Consider the following 20,805-nt stretch of genomic DNA (forward strand, 5'->3'; position numbering starts at 1 on the left):
TGCCTTTGCCCAACCCAGAAATAGAGCTGGATGAACGACATGCCATGACTCTCGGTCATGTATCAAAAAAGGTAAACTCTATGAGTGCTGGTTTTGAACAATTTTGAAGAATTGTTTTGAAGAGGAAGAAGAAAAAGAGGAAGGAGAGGAAGAAGATGAAGAGGAGGAGGAGAAGAGGGCAGTCATGCTGGATATAACGTAAGGCCTGCGTAGTTCTATTTCTGGCATGGCTAACTAGATGTCCTAATAGGAAGGGAAGCCCATAAGCAAGACAAATTTTATTTTTATTTATTTACTCCATTTCTACCCCGCCTTTCTCACCTGAAGAGACTCAAGGCGGCTTACAATCCCGGCAAAAATTCAATGGTGATAAAAACCAGTACTAACAATAAAAATTAAACAGTTAAAAATATTAACATTGAGCAATAATAAAATACATTAGTATACAAATTTAAAAAGCATGTAAAGTGCATAGATCAATTTGTCCATAACCCTGCTCATAATAATAATAATAATAATAATAATAATAATAATAATTCCATTAGGTGATCTTCCATTGTCCGAGTAAGATTGTCCTCTAGGGTCGATGTACTGGCAGTGGGTCCGTAGGTGACTGTGGAGCCCTATTCTTGATCTGCATGTTCTCCTGAAGTGAGGGCATTGATTTTCCCCAAAACTCCATGTGTGTGCATATTTGGGCATATGGAATATTTGTGCCAAGTTTGCTCCAGATCCATCACTGTTTGAGTGCACAGTGCTTTCTGGATGTAAGTGAACTACAACTCCAGAACTCAAGGTCAATGCTCACTAAACCCTTCTAGTGTTTTCTGTTTGTCATGGGAGTCCTGTGTGCCAAGTTTGGTTCAATTCCATCATTGGTGGAGTTCAGAATGCTCTTTGATTGTAGGTGAACTATAAATCCCAACAACTACAACTCCCAAATGACAAAATCATTTTTGAGTGATGGTCACTCATTGGGTTGTTAGGCGTATTCTGCCAAAATTTGGTGTCAATTCATCCAGTGGTTTTTGAGTTATGTTAATCCCACAAATGAACATTGCATTTTTATTTATATAGATATATTCTGCCTTTATCTCAAATACATTTGCATGGTTTTAGCGTAACAACAGCCCAAAGTTAGTCTGTGAGTTTCATTTCCACTTGGAATTTGAATCTGTTTCTATCTAGTTTTGTCATTGCCCCTTCTGACTCATGGTTTAATCATTGCACTCTCAAACTTCAACATGAAACTGAATGTAGAAAGCCATACCATGCAGAGGAATTTATTCCTCTCGTATAAGTTCTATAATTTGTCACGTTGCAACACAATTGTAGGGACCGCTCTTTAGAGGCTGCATACTTTCAGAGCGGCAAGAGCTAGAAATGTGTCTTTTAGTATAACACCATATTCTGTAAGGTGTAGTTACAGAAAAAGCCTAAAAGCAAACATATTCTGGGTGCTGTTCTTGGCTAAAGAGACACTTTAAGATGAAGTCCTAGTCACTGACCATGCTAGGTGGAGGATTCTGGGAGTTATGGGTTCCCAAACTAAGGCCCCATCTACACTGCCATATAATCCAATTCAATGCAGTTAAACTGCATTCTGAAAGTGCATTATATGGCAGTGTAGATGGGAGCTAACTCTTCTGTGCTCTGAGATCACATTACATTGTACTCATTTTACTTCTCCAAACAGCCCTCCAAAACCCTGCATTTTCCCTTCCTACTGTTGCAGAGATGTGTCACTGTCTGAAATTCCCAATGAGGTTGTACCATTCCGTGCCATCTGAATGGACAGAAAGGTACAAAAACACGAAGTAAACAAATGAAACAGTAACCAGGTCCATGACTAGTACACATATAAGTTAAATATTCAGTGCCCTTTTACACAATGACATACAATAACACAGACAAGGCAAAGGCCTTCCCTTTTTCATCTCCGATGTCTGGAGGCGATGTTCAACTCCAGCCATGGGGAGATACTCTTGTTCAATTTTTCCATGCGGAGGAGTCTGTTATCTCTGATCATGTTTTTGCTAGTTTGTGTACATTGGGCACCCTTTTGCCTTCCCACCGAGGTGGTAACTATTGATCTACTTGCATTGCATGCTTTTGAACTGCTAGGTTGGCAGAAGCTAGGACTGACTGTCAAGAGCTCACCCGGACTCATGACTTTGAACTGCTAACCCTTCAGTCAGCAGCATTTCCTGCAGCTAGTGGTTTAACCCACTGCGGTCAGAGTGGACCACTTTGCACCCCAATATTGTGGATACCAAAATCTCCAGGTGTTCAAGGCCCATTATATACAATGGCATAATAACATGGCAAAACCAAGGTTTGATAGAGTTTTTTTCGGGTTTTTTTTTTAATTATTGGAATATTTTCAAAATGTGGATAGTTTAATCTGTGGGTGCAGAATCTGTGGATACAGAGGACCAACTGTGCATATGACCAATAGTGTTCTCACATCTCAGAGCTTGTGACCTTTTCCTTTGTTTTCAGGGCATTTAAAAGGTTTTTTTTGTTCACAGTTTCAGAGAAACCCAAAATTATCCAGACATACATTTGTTAGATGTATGTGCACATGTGTGTGAACGGGGATGTTGAATAGCATGCTCTGTGCTGCTCTGGTTGGTATTTAATCAAGGCAAGCATGCTTAATGGCACCACCAGGAACTGCCTGCCGTGACCTCATAATGACTCATCTCTAGTTCTCATTTTTCGACCTTGAATCCCAGAGCCTGGGGTAGTCATGATCTGGCAACCACAAGTTTCTGGCACTTTCTTCAACATGTTATCATGCATAAGAGTCATAGAATTATAGAACTGGAAGTGGCCCTTAGGGCTATCCAATCCAACCGCATTCTGCCATGCAGGAAAACACAATGAAATCATCCCCAACAGATGGCCATCCATCTTCTGCTTAAAAACCTCCAGATATGGAGAGATGACACCACACTCCAAGGCAGCATATTCCACTGTTGAACACCTCTTACCATGATAAGTTTTTTTTTCTAATGTGTAGATGGAATCTCTTTTTTTTGTATTTTGAATCCATTGCTCTATTATGATCATTTCATGCCCAGCAAGAATGGCTGGATCTGTCTGAGGTGATGGAAGATCTGAGCCTATCTTAAAAGTTTGCCTTCGCCCTAAATGTGCATGCTGTTTCCCCCCCTTTGGGCTTTGACATTCTTGTTGCCTTATTTCCCAGGGTCTCCTCCACTTTGACTGCTTTCCCATTTCCATCAGTGGGGAGCTGTATGTCTCCGCTTCCACTAGGCCTCCGTACCTGTCTTCGCATGCCTTGCAGCTCACGCACTTTGGGCCAGGTGAGTTCCCTTCCAGAAATCAGAAGCATAATACATTACAGATAGCAATCTCCTTTTCTGATTGCTCTGTTTCTTTCCCACAGATTGTACCTGGCATGAAGCTCAAGATGCCGTTCGCCTCTGCCAAAGTATGTAGCAACATTACGCCAACTTTTTATCAATGTCGTTCCCCTTACAGAGGCACCAGCAGGGACAGGGCCAGTTTCCTGCATTCGGTTCAGTGAATACATATCTTTAGTCTTGAGTCAGGAATTTCCCCAACTGGTTTTTGTGCAAATAAAAATTGCTTTGATGGATCAAACTAAGCCAAACTAGATTTCCCAGGAGGATTAATAGTACTGTATTTGGTGAAAGAGATACTCCACTCTCCACAGTATCTGGGAATGAGAGGTATTCTTGGCAAACAACATATAGTATCAGTTGCAAGACAGGAAAGAGTTCTATGATTTTGCCTAGTCACATTGCCTCCAACTATCCTAGGTCCCTTCTACACTGCCATATAATCCAGATTATCAAAACAGATAATCCACATTATCTGCTTTGAACTGCTTACACTTGGCAACAATTTGATGCCGTTACATATAACAAAATAAAACAACAATTAAAAAATAAATAGAGATGTGGAGGCAAAAAAAAGCCAATGGGATTTTGGCCTGCATCAATAGGAGCATAGTGTCTAGATCTAGGGAAGTAATGCTACCCCTCTATTCTGCTTTGGTTAGACCACACCTGGAATATTGTGTCCAATTCTGGGCACTACAATTGAAGAGGGATATTGACAAGCTGGAATGTGTCCAGAGGAGGGCGACTAAAATGATCAAGGGTCTGGAGTACAAGCCCTATGAGGAGCAGCTTAAGGAGCTGGGCATGTTTAGCCTGAAGAAGAGAAGGCTTAGAGGAGATATGATAGCCATGTATAAATATGTGAGAGGAAGCCACAGGGAGGAGGGAGCAAGCCTGTTTTCTGCTTCCCTGGAGACTAGGACGCGAAAACAATAGCTTCAAACTACAAGAAAGGAGATTCCATCAGAACATGAGGAAGAACTTCCTGACTGTGAGAGCCGTTCAGCAGTGGAACTCTCTGCCCCGGAGTGTGGTGGAGGCTCCTTCTTTGGAAGCTTTTAAACAGAGGCTGGATGGCCATCTGTCAGGGGTGATTTGAATGCAATATTCCTGTTTCTTGGCAGGGGGTTGGACTGGATGGCCCATGAGGTCTCTTCCAACTCTTTGATTCTATGAGTCTATGATTCGAGAGCATTAATTGAAACCATAAAAACAGTAATATCAACCATATCCCCATTCCAGTTGAATTCTATTTGTAAATTAGTTAAATTAGCCCCCTCACATAAGCAGTACTTAAATTTCCTACTTGACAGATACAACTGCCTTTTGGGCTGCAAAGGTAGTCAGCAAGCTAGACAAATGGTCAGGAGCTTACTCTGACCTGGGCTGACTTTGAACTCATGACCTTTCAGTCAGTAGTGATTTTAATGTCCCAGTGAGTTTTCCAAAACTGAAGATTTTCATAGGTCTAAATTTATATATAAAAAAATCTTCAAAACCTGTGTCAAGCCAGGTTATTTGGCCACAGAATGGCAGCATTTCCATTAACTGCTTAGTAGAAGGGGTGAATTGTGTAAACTATGTCAGTGGTGCTTGCAGTTCCCAGAAGAGTTCCTTAAAGTGGTTTAATTATCTAAAAGGTATTGTTGATGGCTTTCATAGCCGGAATCACTGGGTTGCTGTGTATGGCTATATTCCAGAAGCATTCTTTCCCGACGTTTCACAACCTCTGAGGATGCCTGCCATAGATGTGGGCGAAACGTCAGGAGAGAATGCTTCTGGAACATGGCCATACAGCCCAGAAAACTCACAGCAATCCAACTATCTAAAAGGTGATGATAGATGTCACATATGAAGAGGGATTTCAGTTGGTTCATTGCCAAGCCTGCAGTTCTGAAAATGACGCATAGGAAGTTGTCTTGTGCCAAATTGCCTTCTGTATAGTTAGTCACATTCTCTCCATAGTTTCAAACAGGATTTTCCCCAATCACACCGGGAATTTCCAAGGATTGTTCCCTTTGCCACTGAGTTCCTTCCCACTTATATTTCGATCCCTTACTACTTGGCTTTTAAAAATTCTTTAATGCACATTTGTAACCAGAGTAGTAGAAATGCCTAAAGGAAGAGCAACAGGGATCATATACTGAATATGGTGCCAACTTGTGTAAGGCCAAAGGTGTTAATGTAAGATCAATGTAATGTGAATGTTTAAATGTAATTTTGTGTAATGCCTGTAAATGTAACCTGATTGCATTAGGAAAGAGTGTATTGACACTGAAAGGGTTAATCAGTCAAGCCTGTAATGAACTGTGAAGATGTGAGTGTCTCTGGAACACGTAGGAAGGATCCAGAGATAAGGTTTCATTCGTCCTTCTTACTTCGGTGTGTCTTTTGTCTTGTTCCTGTCTGTTTGGTTGGATGTAAATGCGAATGTGTGCTGTATATTTGCTCTACTCAGTAAAGCTAAATGTTTGCTTTTACTGAAGTCTCAAAGTGTCAGTTCTTCTAAGCTTCAAAGCTTCTGTCGCACTCTGACAAAAGGCACCTTCCACAGGGGATATTTTCTCCTGCCAGACAGGGGATCTGATCCTAAGGAGAGTCTGGGAGAAAAATCATTTTATGATGATGTGGACATACTTAGAGAATTGCCTGAGAACTTATGCTGTAGTTTAGTATATGATACTCCAGAGTCTGGACAGAGCTAACACATGAATAGGTGAACATCTGGAATATCTGGGAATCCTTTGAGTATCAGGCATGGGGAAATGTTGGCCCTCCAGGTGTTTTGGATTTCAACTCCCACCATTCCTAACAGCCTCAGGCCCTTTCCTTTTCCCCCTCAGCTGCTTAAGCGGCTGAGGGGGAAAAGGAAAAGGCCTGAGACTGTTAGGAATGGTGGGAGTTGCAGTCCAAAACTCCTCGAGGGCCCAAGTTTGCCCATGCCTGAGTGAACTGATCAGTGAATGGAATGATGATTTACAAGCCACATATGGCTGTTTACTTTTTAAAACATTTGAAAGAGAATCATAGAGTTTATAGAGAACCCAAGGGACATCCAGCCCAACCCTATTCTGCTATTCTGAAATAAACAATCACAGCACTCCCGACAGATGGTCATTCCGCCTCTGCTTAAAATCCCCCAGAGAAGGAAACGCCAACACACTCCCAGGCCACACATTCCATTGCTGAACAGCTCTTAACATCAAAAAGTTCTTCCTAATGTTTAGGTGGAATCATCTTTCCTGCAGTTACCAGATTTGCTCACCCAGTGAGTTCTCTACTTCCATATAATCCAGTTCAAAGCAGATAATCTAGATCAGAATTTCTCAACCTCCTTTATGCTGCAACCCCTTAATACAGTTCCTCACGTTCTTGTGACCCCCCAACCATAAAATTATTTTTGTTGTTACTTCATAACTGTAATTTTGCTACTATTAGGAATTGTAATGTAAATATCAGATATGCAGGATGAATTTTCATTCACTGGACCAAATTTGGCACAAATACACAATATGCCCATAATTTGAATACTGATGAGGTTGTGGGAGTTGATTTTGTCATTTGGGAGTTGTAGTTGCTGGGATTTATTATTCACCTACAATCAAAGAGCATTCTGAACTCCATCAATGATGTAATTGAACCAAACTTGGCACACAGAACTCACATGACCAACAGAAAATACTGGAAAGGTTTGGTGGGCACTGACCTTGAGTTTTGGAGTTGTAGTTCACCTATATCCAGAGAGCACTGTGGACTCAAACAATGATAGATCTGGACCAAACTTGGCACGAATATTCAGTATGCCCAAATGTGAACACTGGTGGAGTTTGGGGAAAATAGACCTTGACATTTGGGAGTTGTAGTTGCTCGGATTGATATTTTACTTTCCTTACTTACTTAGTTGATCCCTCGTTGGCCAAGTAGGATAGTCTTCCAGGATCAGAATTCTTGTGGGTCTGTAGGTGGCTGTGAAGCCCTATTCTTGATCTGCGTCTTCTTCTGCAGTGAGGGCATTGGTTTCCAGGTGGAAGGTGGTCCCGGTCGGGGTTGGCTTGATGCGCCTTTCTCTTGGCACATTTCTCTCTTTCACCCTCCATTCGTGCCTCTTCAAATTCTGCAGCAGTTGCTGTGATTGATAGTTCACCTACAATCAAAGAGCATTCTGAATTGCACCAACGATAGAATTGGGCCAAACTTCTCACACAGAACCCCCATGACCAACAGAAAATACTGTGTTTTCTGATGCTTTTTGGCGACCCCTCTGTCAGAACCCCCATGACCAACCCCCAGGTTGAGAAACGCTGATCTAGATTTTATATGGCAGTATAGAAGGGGCCCTAGTGTTACAATTATAGTTTGGTAAATTTAGAAGCTGGATGTAAAGATGCATACCCTCCCAACATTTCACTGTCCTATTCATTTTGTTACAAGAGGTCAATTTCTTCATCAAAATACTGCATAAATAGCATCACTGGCAGAACCTAAAGGACTTGACAAGTCTCAAGTACAACTAGATTCTTTGACCAAGAAAGGGATATTTCTGAGCTCTGTGTCCAACCCAGTGTTGACTGGTATCACCCCTGGCTGTCATCTCTTATTCATTATAATAAGAAAGTTTTAGTAGCAAAAGGAGAGGGAAGACTGCTCAAACAGATGGTGCTTTTATATAGTCCCCGATAACATTTATTTATAACATCCTTTCAATCAAAGAGTGGAATATCAAACAGGATAATATTTAAGACAAATACAATACAATGTCATAACATACATAAAATAGAAAATTGTAAGTTTAATTTCCAATGTGTTGTTGAAGGCTTTCATGGCCAGAATCACTAGATTGCTGTGAGTTTTCTGGACTGTATGGCTGTGTTCTAGAAGCATTCTTTCCATTTCACCCACATCTGTGGTAGGCATCCTCAGAGATTGTGAGGTCTGTTGGAAACTAGGCAAGTTGGGTTTATATATCTGTGGAATGTCCAGAGTCGGAGAAAGAACTCTTGTCTGTTTGAGGCTAGTGTGAATGTTGCAATTGAACACTTTGATTATCATTGAATGGCCTTGCAGCTTCAAAGCCTGGCTGCTTCCTGCATGAGGGCATCCTTTGTTGGGAGGTGTTAGCTGGCCCTGATTGATTCTTGTCTGGAATTTCCCTGTTTTCTGAGTTTTGCTCTTTATTTACTGTCCTGATTTTATAGTTTTTAAATACTGGTAGCCAGATTTTGTTCATTGTCATGGTTTCTTCCTTTCTGTTGAAATTGTCCACACTCTTGTGTATTTCAATGGCTTCTCTGTGTAGTCTGACACGGTGGTTGTTAGAGTGGTGCAGCATTTCTGTGTTCTCACATAATATGCTGTGTCCAGGTTGGTTCATCGGGTGCTCTGCTATGGCTGACTTCTCTGGTTGAATTAGTCTGCAGTTCCTTTCATGTTCCTTGATACATGTTTGGGCAATGCTGCATTTGGTGGTAGACTTGCCCACAGCTGCATGGTACACGGTAGACTGCTGCAGAAGTGAGAGGATCCCTCTTGTACTTTGCTGCACGTAGCATTTGTTGGATTTTCTGAGTGGGTCTGTAGATAGTTTGTAGGTTGTGTTTCTTCATCAGCTTCCCTCTGCTGTCAGTGGTTCCCTTGATGTATGGTAAGAACACTTTTCCTTTGGGTGGATTTTTGTCTTTGCTCTTTACAGCCCGGAAAACTCACAGCAACCCAGTTAATTTCTGTTTTTTTTTTCAAAAGATAACAATTTCCCAAAATGTACATTTTTTCCATATTCAGGCTGGAAATATCTTGACATTTTAAACATTTTGATGTAGCATAATGGAATGCTAACATGCAGGCCAGAGGCGTTGAGTACAGTATGATCCCTGTATCTATGGAACTGGTGCCTACAGTTTTCTTTATCCACATCCAATATTGAATTTTCCTGGTACAGATTAAGCCATTTTTAAAGGAAATTTCTCCAAATTTTATATATTTAGAAAGGATGCAGGGTTAAAAAAAAGAACTTAATGAAGATGTAAGCAAAATAGATTTGCCCACCCCAGTTTTAGAAGAAAAGTATTTTGGGTTACATTCACAGCTACGGGTTTGGAGATTCGTGGTCCAAAGACCAGACATTGCCAAGATCTGGACCTCTTGATGGAGCTTTGAGGTATTTGGAGTACTTATGGTTATTTCTGTCTCACAGTCCCCACGATGGAAGTCTCTGTGGGATTAGAGGAAGCCGTGCTCCATGTGTGGGACGTCCCTGAAGGACAACACTTCTACCTCTGGCTGTATCTGAATCAGACAAGCGGACTTGAAGGGATGAGTGAGAATATCACATTGCTGGTGAGTGAAAGACTAAACAAAGAAGCCTAGCTTAATGCTTCCCTGCTTCATATCCAACAACAACATAAAAATAATAATACTTGATTTATAACCCTCCCTCTCTCCCCAAAGGGACTTAACCTTTTTATTTCTTCAATGTGTCATGCTTTTGCTTGTTGATCCAATGCCCTACGCTTCTCCCTTTTCTTTACCTTTTTAGCTGGCCTCTGTCTCCATGCCATAACACAAAAGGCTATGGAGTGCAAGTGATCTCCTGTCCATTTGTAGCAGTGATCTCCTGTCCATTTTTTGAAAGTGACTTGTCTTCAGAGTCCATAATAATGATAGAATCCCAGAGTTGGAAGAGACCACAAGGGCCATCTAGCCAACCCCTGCCATGCAGGAACATGCAATTAAAGCAATACAATCTGTCAGAAGTGACAGATGGCCATCCAGCCTCTGCTTAAAACCTTCAGAGAAGGAAACTCCATCAGTTTTGAGGCAGCATATTCCACTGCTACAGCTCTTAATGTCAGTAGGTTCTGCCTTATGTTTGAATCCATTGCTACGTATCCTACATCTCCAGACAACAAGCTCACTCTCTTCTTAATGTGACAGCCTTTCAGATATTGAAACATGGCTATCATGTCCCTTCTCAGCCTTCTTTTCTCCAAGGTAAACAGATTCAGCTTTCTCAACCATTCCTCATAGGACTTTGTTCCCAAACTTTTGACCATTTTGGTCCTCCTTCTTTGGACATGTTTCACCTTGTCAACACTACAGCACCCAGAATTGGCCTTTTCTACCTTCTGGGCCATGAAATTGTCTGCAAGGCAAGTGAGGAATTTGTTGGACTTTGTACTCTTAACTGAATTCATTTCCCAGAAAATATTGGGATAGTTGAAATCGACCATGACTACTATATCTCTTCTTTGTGTCTGTTTGGTGAGCTGTTGGCAGAAGACTTCATCAAGTTCTTCATCCTGGCTTGGAGGTCTGTAATAGACGCCTACGATAAGATCTTTTTGAGTCCCAGTTCCATTGACTCTTATCTGGATGCTTTCAAGCTGTTTTCCTGGATTACTGTCTTGCATCTCTTCTGCAGTGTAACAGTTTTTGACATATAAGGCTACTCTGCCTCCTCTCCCCTTTGTTCTGTTTCTGTGAAAGAGGTTATAGCCCTCGATGTCTACATTCCAGCGATAGGAGTCCTCCCACCAGGTTTCAGTAATGCCTATGGCATCATATTTGTGGTGTTGTGCTAAATGTTGGAGTTCGTCTTGTTTATTTCCCATGCTCTGTGCATTAGTGTAAAGACATGTGAGCCCCTGAGATCTTCCCCTGATCTGTTTATTTGGGATTATTGTGCTTTTGGTACATGGTCTCTGTTGTGTTTGTGAAGCCCTCCATTTAGTTCAGTGTTCTTATTCTGTCCATATTTCATTTTTGCATTGTAGACTGCACCTGAAAATGTCAGCTTGCCTATCTCACAGGTGTTTCCCTGTCTTTGCCTGCAGGTAAGGATTTACCATCCCACTCATCTTTGTCTTATTGATCTGCACTGTTTCTTTTGCTAGACCCAAAGACTCTATGTGCGTACATAAATGCTGAATAGGAATGTTGGTAAAACTCAAGCTTCTTGATCTAGAACTCATACCGGATGGTGATTTTTTTCCCTCCTTGCATGGAAATTCATCCATCTTTTTTTCAATTTGTTTTCTTCTGCTAACTTTTTCCGTACATAGATTTAAACTTAACTGTCTAAAAGTGGACTCATATCTTATTGTAGTCACTCAAATTGCATTCTGGACCTGGAAAATAATGTTTCTCCAGTCACAGTTTGGATTCCAGTGTGTATTAGATCTCTGGAAGCACAAAATGGATAGATTCTGGTGAAAGGTTAACTGAAACACCTATCCAATATATGTGGACATGGTTAGCTATCATGATCGTGTTGCTCAGTTCCTCATAGGACTTGGTTCTCAAACTTTTGACCATTTTGGTCATCCTTCTTTGGATATGTTCCACCTTGTCAACATTGCAGCACCCAGAATATGCTTAAACAGATACAGGTTGAGTATCCCTCATCCAGAAATCCAAAATACCCAAAAATTCAAAATTGGTCAATGGCTAATACCAAATGAGAAACTGCTCCCTGGGCACACAGAAAACTGAGCAATTTGGAAGGTGCTGAACAAACTGCACTCTGGCACCACAAGATGCAGAGCCAACCTTAAGAAATGGGGCTACAAAGTGGAATCCATGACATGCAAGAGCGGAGAAGAGCAAACCACAGACCACCTACTGCAATGCAACCTGAGCCCTGCCACATGCACAATGCACAATGGACCTTCTTGCAGCAACACCAGAGGCACTCCAAGTGGCCAGCTACTGGTCAAAGGACATTTAATAGAATACCAAGTCTGCAAATTTCATATTTTGTTTGTTTGTTTGTTTTTAATGCAATACAACTGTTTTGCTTCACTCCTGACACGATAAATATAATACCTATTGCCTCTTAGGCCCCATCTACACTGACCATATAATGCAGCTCCAAACTGTCTTATATGGCACTGTAGATGGGGCTTATTCCACTTGGTTTGTGTAATTATAATTTGGTTACTGTGTTTACAGGTCTGGCCCAAAGTTGAAGACTATGATGATTCACCTCGAACCTTCCTCTGCCCTTTTACAAATAGTAAGAAAAATATATTGACCTATTCAGCTTTGTATTTGCAGCCCCAAAGGCAGGTAGGGACAGATCTTGGAAAAGTTATATTTTGGACTACAGTTCTTGCATTCTCTCACTGGAGTCATGCTGTCTGGTAAAATCTGGGAGTTGTAGTCCAAAGAAAATTTTTCAAAGTTCTGGATAAAGAGGGGTTCAAAGTAAATACGAAGCTCATTTTGAAATTGTACTCAGCTTCATTTTAGAAAGCAGTGGGTTCAAATTACAAGAAAGGAGATTCCACCTGAACATTAGGAAGAACTTTACGACTATGAGAACTGCTCAGCAGTGAAACTATCTGCCCTGGAGTGTGGTGGAGGCTCCTTTTTTGGAGGCTTTTAAACAGAGGCTGGATGGCCATCCGTCGGGGGTGCTTTGTGTTTTCTTGCATGGCAGAAAGGAGTTGGGCTGAATGGCCCATATGGTCTCTTCCAACCGTATAATTTTATGGTTCTAAGAAGAATGCATCTCTATATCTTTGTAGAGGTGGACACACTACAATACAGAGTACTTGGAGTGAGGAAGTCAAAGCATGGATGCCTGAACAGTGTGTGCTGAACCTTCTTGCTGTGAAGTGTTATGTGATGATGTGGTGGAAACCTTTATTCCAAAGTCCAACTTCCCATTTCAGATGCTGAAGCTTTATCCAGGGCCTGGGCAACGAGCCACCTCAAGGTGAAAGCCTTCCGTGGAGTGCTGAGTTGCTCTTTCTCCGCACCATGTGACCTCCCAGGAGAGTTGGTCCCATGTTGGAAGGGAGAAGACCTTGCCTGCCATCCTCTGCATCCTCAGCTGCGCAAGGGCCTCATTCGAATTGTGAGTAGAGAAAGAAGGGAAATGGATGAGAAGAAATGAGGTGAGAGTGAGGTAAAAGCAACATATGGGGAACTAGAGATTTTATCATACCAACTTGCTGTACCACTACAGTCATGCTGGTGTAGATCAGGGCTTCTTAACTTTTTCCGCTTGCAATCCCTTTCTGCCAAAGACCTCATGTATATAGATATATAAAATAATATATAATAATAATAGCCCTTCATTTATATTCTGCCCTATCTCCCCAAGGGGACTCAGGGTGGATCACAGTATATACACATGGTAAGTATTCAATGCCGTTGGGACAGACAGGACAGAGACAGACAGAAAGGAGGTATGTTGTGTCGATGTCCAGCTTTTGGGTGCCTTGGGGTTGTGTTCGAATCCAACCACAGGGAGGTGCTTTCGCTCCATCCTCTATGACGAAGAGCCATCAGGACTTCTTCCTTTTGGTCTCTGGGCATTTTCTGATATTTTTCTGTTTATGGTGTCGTAAAATATCTCCCCCGCTTTTTAGTGGTACCTACTTTCTCTACTTACAGCTCTAAGCTGTTTTCGAACAGTTTAGGTAGACAGTGAGCTGGGCTGACAGTCGGGTGCTCATGCCGACCTAGGGCTTTGAACTGTCAACCTTTTGGTTGGTAGATCTTATCGCTGCTGGTGATTTACTAGCTGTACTAAAGCCTGGCCCTAAAGTATAAAATCAAACATTTATTAATAATAAAGGCTTGCTAAGCAGACTGGTTTTCCATTTTTATGAAGTACAGCTGAAGCCTTTTCAGCAGAATCTACTATTAACTTTGCATACTAATAGATTCATGTTATGTCTAGAACATGCGATGGTTCAGAAACTTTTTACTGTTGACAAAATTTTGAGACCCAAACATTGAGCTAAGCTTAAGAAGAAGTAGCGTAGATCATTGAATATCCTCAGTATATGATAACACTTTTCTTCAACACTGCAATTGTGCCAGTTAAGTCATTCAACAGTACTGCAATCATATTTCCACACACCCTCATAGCCTTCCCTTTTTGCATTACTGAGATTCCTTTATTTTTATTTTTTTATGCAATTATGCAATTTTAGCATTCAAAGAGATAAAAGGTATATAAAAGTAAAAGGAAAGCAGCCAACTTGAGAATAGTGAGCAGGAGCAGGGAGAGGAAAATCCTTCCCCCTGACGTCATGGTACTGCAGGCGTGCTGGCACAGAAACGAAAGGGACCTATTACACTAATAGAGATGATGGAAATGTCGTGGGTTTGAGAACAATGGATAGGTTTTACCTGTCAATAGCTACGGATGGGAGAATCACCTGGGTTGGGGGAAGCAAACTGGTAATGGGATGCACATCACAATTGCAGTGCTAGTTTGCTTGCTTTGTGTATAAAGTCCTAGAAGAATGATGAAGCTTCAGGTTATTGGACAACCATTTCAAAACACAGTAATGTACAACCTGGATGTGTAGGTTCCATGAGATGACAGCTGCAGAAATACACGGCCCTTACTTTTAAGGAAATGTGGAAATAAAGGATGTCTACTATGTGTTGTTGAAGGCTTTCATGGCCGGAATCACTGGGTTGCTGTGAGTTTTCTGGGTTGTATGGCCATGTTCCAGAAGCATTCTCTGCTGACATTTCACCCACATCTATGGCAGACATCCTCAGAGGTTGTGAGGTCTGTTGGAAACTAGGCAAGTGGAGTTTGGGCAATACACACCATTTGGGAAGCTTTGTCCTAGAGCATCACACGTTTCCAGTTTTGTCCTATATACTGTGTGCTGTGCTGGAATAAGGAGGATCCAAAATAGTAACACTTCAAGCTCTGGGAATGAGATAAAGCCTTTTGAAACAAGGAGTCCTGCACATCTGACATCCCCCAAAAACAGTGCTTCGTGGGGGACTGGGGGAACTTTAATGGACAGCTCCAATGAAGTCTGATTCAGTCATTTAATTGATGTGTTGTATGTGAGTGTCTGTGGAAATTTAGGCACAGATCTAGTGCACAGGAAAATTTGGGCAGTAGCCCAGCCTTTGAACAAGTTTAAGTATGAAACACTTTTTCCTAATCCCATAGGAGCTGCAGGAGTTTCCAGGACTGAAACCCCACCCCAACCTTTGCATCCAGGTAGGACCCCCCATAATTACGATACCAGAAAAAAACAGGTTGTTAGGGTATCCTTTGTAGATGTGTGTGTTTAAAAAATTCCTTAGAAAAATCCTTGTACATTTCTCCTTTAAGGATCTCTGAAAATAAATCTGTACACTTTTTAGAAAGGAATATCAAGGAAGTCAAAATATACCTTTGTATTTTGACTTCATGACTCCATCATGTCTGTTTATCCTTCCACTTAGCAAACACAATTTTTATAGGTATATATACTATACTAAATCACACAAGTCAGAGAAGTGCAAATTACCAAAGGATAACTTTGTTTAATTTTAACATTTAAATTACAGTAATAGGGGTGTTATTGCTGCTTTAAGTATAAATAGATCAATTTTATTTCTATTACTTTGGACTTTTCTGTATTCTGTTGTATCTGTATATTGTTGCACCACTGAGTGCTTTCTGTGAGCCGTCCCGAATACCTTCAGGGAGATGGTGGTGGGGTACAAATAAGTCGTCGTCATCATCATCATCATCATCATCATCATCATCATCTTGAAGGCACACACAGAAAAGTCCCACTGAGTTTAACATATGCATTTAATATTTGCAACTTTGGAATAAGAGCCATTGATGTGATTTACACCAGCAGGGGAAAACTGAATTCCTTTTATCCGTGAAAGATCTCTGTGACCATGATTAGTTGGGGTGGACAATTTTGTTGCTCCTGTCATAGTTTTGTTCCTGTCACTGTGTGTGTCTCCATACAAATGGGAGAACTCATGCAGATTGCCTAGCAACTCCTACAAAAAGTAATTATGCCTCTATGTTATAGTAATTGTTTTCTTTGTGATAGGGAGTTTTTCTACAGTTCAGATCTATTTCCCACATTGACACAGCCTGAATCCTGTTTGCATGCATTTTATCATTCAAGCCGCTGAACTTTCAGTACCAGACACATCTGAAGTTAGTTTTTAAAGAGGAATTTCAATCCTTACAGGGCTGGGAAAATAAGTGATTGTTCTTATAAAGTGAACTCTTCGCATCTGCTGTGGTTTGCTTCCAGGACCTCTGTGGATACCCAAATCTGTGGGTGCTCAAGTCCTATTATACATATTAACATAGTAAAATTATGTGCTTATATCAAATGGCAAAATCAAGCTTTTCTTTTGGGATTTTTAAAATAATATTTTCAAGTCAATAGTCTAGTACATCTGTTGGCACCTTACCTGGCTGCTAGCAGCCACCCTGGTAACCTGCTGTTTTTCCATCTCTCTCCCAACAATTTTAGCCTAATTTTAGAGTTTTTAAAGGATATTTTGAGAATTTTATATGTTTGTAATTATGTGGATTATGTTATGTCTTGTTCGTTTATGTTGGTTTATAATTTAATGAGCTGTTCTTGATTGGTTTGTTGATTTGCTTATATATTACTGTCAGCATTGAATGTTTGCCATTGTATATTTTATTGTGAGCCGCCCCGAGTCCCTTTGGGGAGATAGGGTGGGCGATATATAAAGTTTCATTTTCATAGTTGAATCCAGGGATGCAGAAACTATGGATACAGAAGGCCAACAGTATCACTCAGTGCAATATTGAAACATTACTTTTGGTACTTGTGCTTTTTTAAAAAAAAACTTTTTCTTACTTTTGTTTCATGGCATGGGTTGTCTTGATAAGAGGACAACATACAATTGGGAGGCAATGCCAAAATACCTTTAAAATGCCTTGAATGCTCCTATTAAATTTTTGAAAGGAACTAGTAAAAGTTATTTGTGTTACACACACACATGCACACACTTCCCTTACAAAAGGATCTTGCCACATCTCTGAAATTAAAAGAGATAAAAGTTCTGGGGACTTAAGTCTACATCATCAGAGGCATGCAATGTATGCATCTGACGAAGTAGTCATAAATCAAAACTACAACTGTGTCCCATCTTATGTTAGGCCGAGCTCTTTTCCCTGTTGATTCATATTTTCTCTTTTCGTCTAGGTAATTAGCAAAGGACGCACCTACATCCAGAGTTGCCTCAAGGAAGGTGAGTGCCTTTGTATACTTCTAAAAGTAGATTATCCAGGAAAACATCATCTGGAAAAAAGACACCTGAAGGCCCTACAAAGATTAAAGCAGCGTTTCTCAATCTGGGGGTTGGGATCCCTGGAGGGATTGTGAAGGGGTGTCAGATGGGTTGTCAAAGACCATCAGAAAACACAATATTTTCTCTTGATCATGGGGGTTCTGTGTGGGAAGTTTGGCCCAATTCTATCATTGGTGGGGTTCAGAATATTATTTGATTGTAAGTGAACTATAAATCCCAGCAACTACAACTCCCACATGTCAAGGTCTATTTTCCCCAAACTCCACCAGTGTTTACATTTGGGCATATTGAGTAACCCTGCCAAGTTTGGTCCAGATCCATCATTGTTTGAGTCCACAGTGCTCTCTGGAAGTAGGTGAACTACAATTCCAAAACTAAAGGCCAATGTCCACCAAACCCTTCCAGTATTTTCTATTGGTGAAGGGAGTTCTGTGTGCCAAATTTGGTTCAATTCTATCCTTGATGGAGTTCAGAATTCTCTTTGATTGTAGGTGAACTATAAATCCCAGCAACTACAACTCCCAAATGACAAAATCAATCCCCCCATGCCCACCAGTCTTCAAATTTGGGCATATTGGGTATTTGTGCCAAATTTGATCCAGTGAAAATACATCCTTCATATCAGATATTTACATTATGATTCATAACAGGAGGAAAATTACAGTTATTAAGTAACAATTAAAATAATGTTATGGTTTGGGATCACCACAGCACAGGGAACTGTATTAAGGAGTTGTGGCATTAGAAAGGTTGAGAACCACTGGGTTAAAGGATAAATATGGTCCTTGCTCTCAGGCAGAGTGGTAACATAGCTTTAATTAGCTAAATCTAATGACATTTTTTAAAAAGTGTGAATCACAGATATGGACTCATCTGATCCAGATATGGGTCTACGTAGGCTTTGTCCTCTGGTGAACTTCTTATTTCAATTGTACTTATTCAGGCACACACATCCACCTGCCCATGACTGTTGTTTATATTGGAAGGAACGGAGTTTTTGATCTCTTGCACAAATTGCAAGTCTAGAGGCCCCTCCAGATTGGAAACACAGCATAGGCCAAAAGGCCTCTCATCCCAAAGTCCATGTGTGCCTATCTTTCAAAAAACAAAACACAGATCTTTGCAGATTACGTTTTTCTTTTAAGTCTACTGTTCTCAAAATGTCCCTAACACTATGGAACATGATTTTTGTTCCTGGGTTATAAATGTCATTTCCTAATTGGTTCTATAATAAAAACAAGGTTTATTAAACTGCAAAAACTTTGTTTTCGTGGGACATCTCGCAGCACATTTTGCTACAATTTTTCAATGAATATCTCATAGAGTTTCAACCAATACAACATTGTTTGTGGTAGCCACAAAAATGAAGTTTCCAGAGTATAACAACTACTTTCAAAGTAAGTATTTCACAATTAAACAGGAAATAATAATTTCAAACCAGGAACAGAATTTATTTTTCAAATGTAGTTACATAGTGTTATGGTCAGGTGACATCTTTTTTTAACTGTGACTAATTTGGGTCCCTTTGCCTACAACAAGACACTATGGGGATGATAGAAAAGGTGCTGGCATGAAGAAACCAAAGACAATATCAGCTACTCTTCAGCACCATTTATATTATTGTACTGGCCACCAGGTCAATGACTGCTATACAAAAGAGGTGCTGAACTTAAAGCTTTGCTGGAACATATAGCCCTGACCTGTGGTTTCCAACCTCCCAGTGGCAGGGGTGAGAAGGGGATGGAGTACAATCAAAAGAGGCACATTTTTGCATTCTTCTGCTTCCTAAATTCAACAAGTGAATTGTTTTATTGTGCTCTCTACATTCAACATGGAAGCTGGGACTTGTGATCAAGCAACCTTAGGCTGTGGTCAAGAATGCAAACATTATTAATGAAGAACAGAAAAGCTAGGAGAATCTGCAGCGGTTTACTTTGGCCTGAGCCTCCTGGGAAGGGGAAGGCATTTTCCCGTCCTCTCCTTCCTGCTGAGTTGAGAACAATTATTATTTGATTCAATTTCCAGCAATTGACGTAAGCTGAGGACAAAAAGAGAAAATGGTAGGAGAAGAGAAAACTGGGGCATTTTACAAGCCGCTCAGAAATTGGAGTAATACAATATTAACCTGCATTATCCTTACCAAATTGGGATAGTTGGAGAGTATGGGAGCCTGGAGCAGCCTTCCTCAACCTGGTGCTTTCTAGCTCTTTTGGACTACGGCCTCTTTTACACAGCTGACTAAAATCCCACATTACCTGCTTTGAACTGGACTATATGGCAGTGTGGGCTCAAATTACCCAATTCAAAGCAGAAATTGTGGAATTTTCTGCCTTGATATACTGAGCTATGTAATTGTGTGGAAGGGCCCTAAAGCTGCTATAATAATTAAAAACACCCAGCATGGCTAATAGTCTCTTGGCTGGGAGTCATAGTCTGGTGGTACATCGAAGTACTGGTCTAGATTTGTAGTTTAGGGACTGAAACCCTCTGCAACAAACTAATCTAACAGCTAACCTTTAACTGTGTGTCTTTCTTTCCTAGAAATAAAAGAAAACTGCCATTCATTGGAACAGGATTTGCTGTTTTGGACAACACTGGATTCCCCAGGGAACTTTTCGGTTCATGTGTTGGAGCAGGGTACCTGGGTGCACATAACTCAGTCTATCAGCATAGTAAGGACAGTCTTTTTTTTTGGGGGGGGGGGGGGGGTTGCAATGGAAGATCTGCATCCTTCATCACACTAGAGAATGAATCCACTTTAAATCCGGTTTCTGCCTCCTACTGAATTTTGCGGTTTGTAGTTTAGTGAGGCTGTTAAATGCTCCTCCCTAAACTACAAACCCCAGAATTCTGCAGGAGGCAGAAACCAGATTTAAAGTGGATTCATTCTCTAGTGCAGGGGTCCCCAAACTAAGGCCCAGGGGCCTGATACGACCCTCCAAGGTTATTTACCCGGCCCTCACTCAGGGTCAACCTAAGTCTGAAATGACTTGAAAGCACACAACAACAACAACAACAGTCCTGTCTCATCAGCAACAATCTTATTTCATCAACAACAATCCTATCTCATCAGCCAAAAGCAGGCCCACACTTCCCGCAGAAATACTAATAAGTTTGTATTTGTTAAAATTGTTCTTCATTTTACTTATTGTATTATTTTAAAGTGTTTTTTGCTCTAAAAATAAGATATGTGCAGTGTGCATAGGAATTCATTCAAGTTCTTTTTAAAAATTATAATCTATCCTCCAACAGTTTGAGGGACTATTTAAAAAGTTTGGGAACCCCTGCTCTAAAGTGATAAGGCTTATATATTTCAGACATTTTGCTGCAAATTGTTCTCCCC

At 40.8% G+C, this 20,805-nt stretch overlaps 1 protein-coding gene across 1 annotated transcript in view; it reads left to right on the forward strand.

Annotated features, from left to right (window-relative positions):
• IL17RC (interleukin 17 receptor C) overlaps positions 1 to 20,805 on the forward strand; it is a 46,937-nt gene that overhangs the window by 16,082 nt on the left and 10,050 nt on the right. Inside the window, exons 6-14 of the mRNA XM_060766531.2 lie at positions 3,215 to 3,332; positions 3,416 to 3,460; positions 9,586 to 9,728; positions 11,165 to 11,224; positions 12,342 to 12,405; positions 13,067 to 13,251; positions 15,328 to 15,378; positions 17,357 to 17,402; positions 20,004 to 20,134. Coding sequence (XP_060622514.2) covers positions 3,215 to 3,332; positions 3,416 to 3,460; positions 9,586 to 9,728; positions 11,165 to 11,224; positions 12,342 to 12,405; positions 13,067 to 13,251; positions 15,328 to 15,378; positions 17,357 to 17,402; positions 20,004 to 20,134 — 843 coding nt within the window. The remainder of the gene's footprint in view (positions 1 to 3,214; positions 3,333 to 3,415; positions 3,461 to 9,585; positions 9,729 to 11,164; positions 11,225 to 12,341; positions 12,406 to 13,066; positions 13,252 to 15,327; positions 15,379 to 17,356; positions 17,403 to 20,003; positions 20,135 to 20,805) is intronic.

The sequence above is a fragment of the Anolis sagrei genome, chromosome 2, assembly GCF_037176765.1.
Source record: "Anolis sagrei isolate rAnoSag1 chromosome 2, rAnoSag1.mat, whole genome shotgun sequence".
NCBI lineage: Eukaryota > Metazoa > Chordata > Lepidosauria > Squamata > Dactyloidae > Anolis > Anolis sagrei.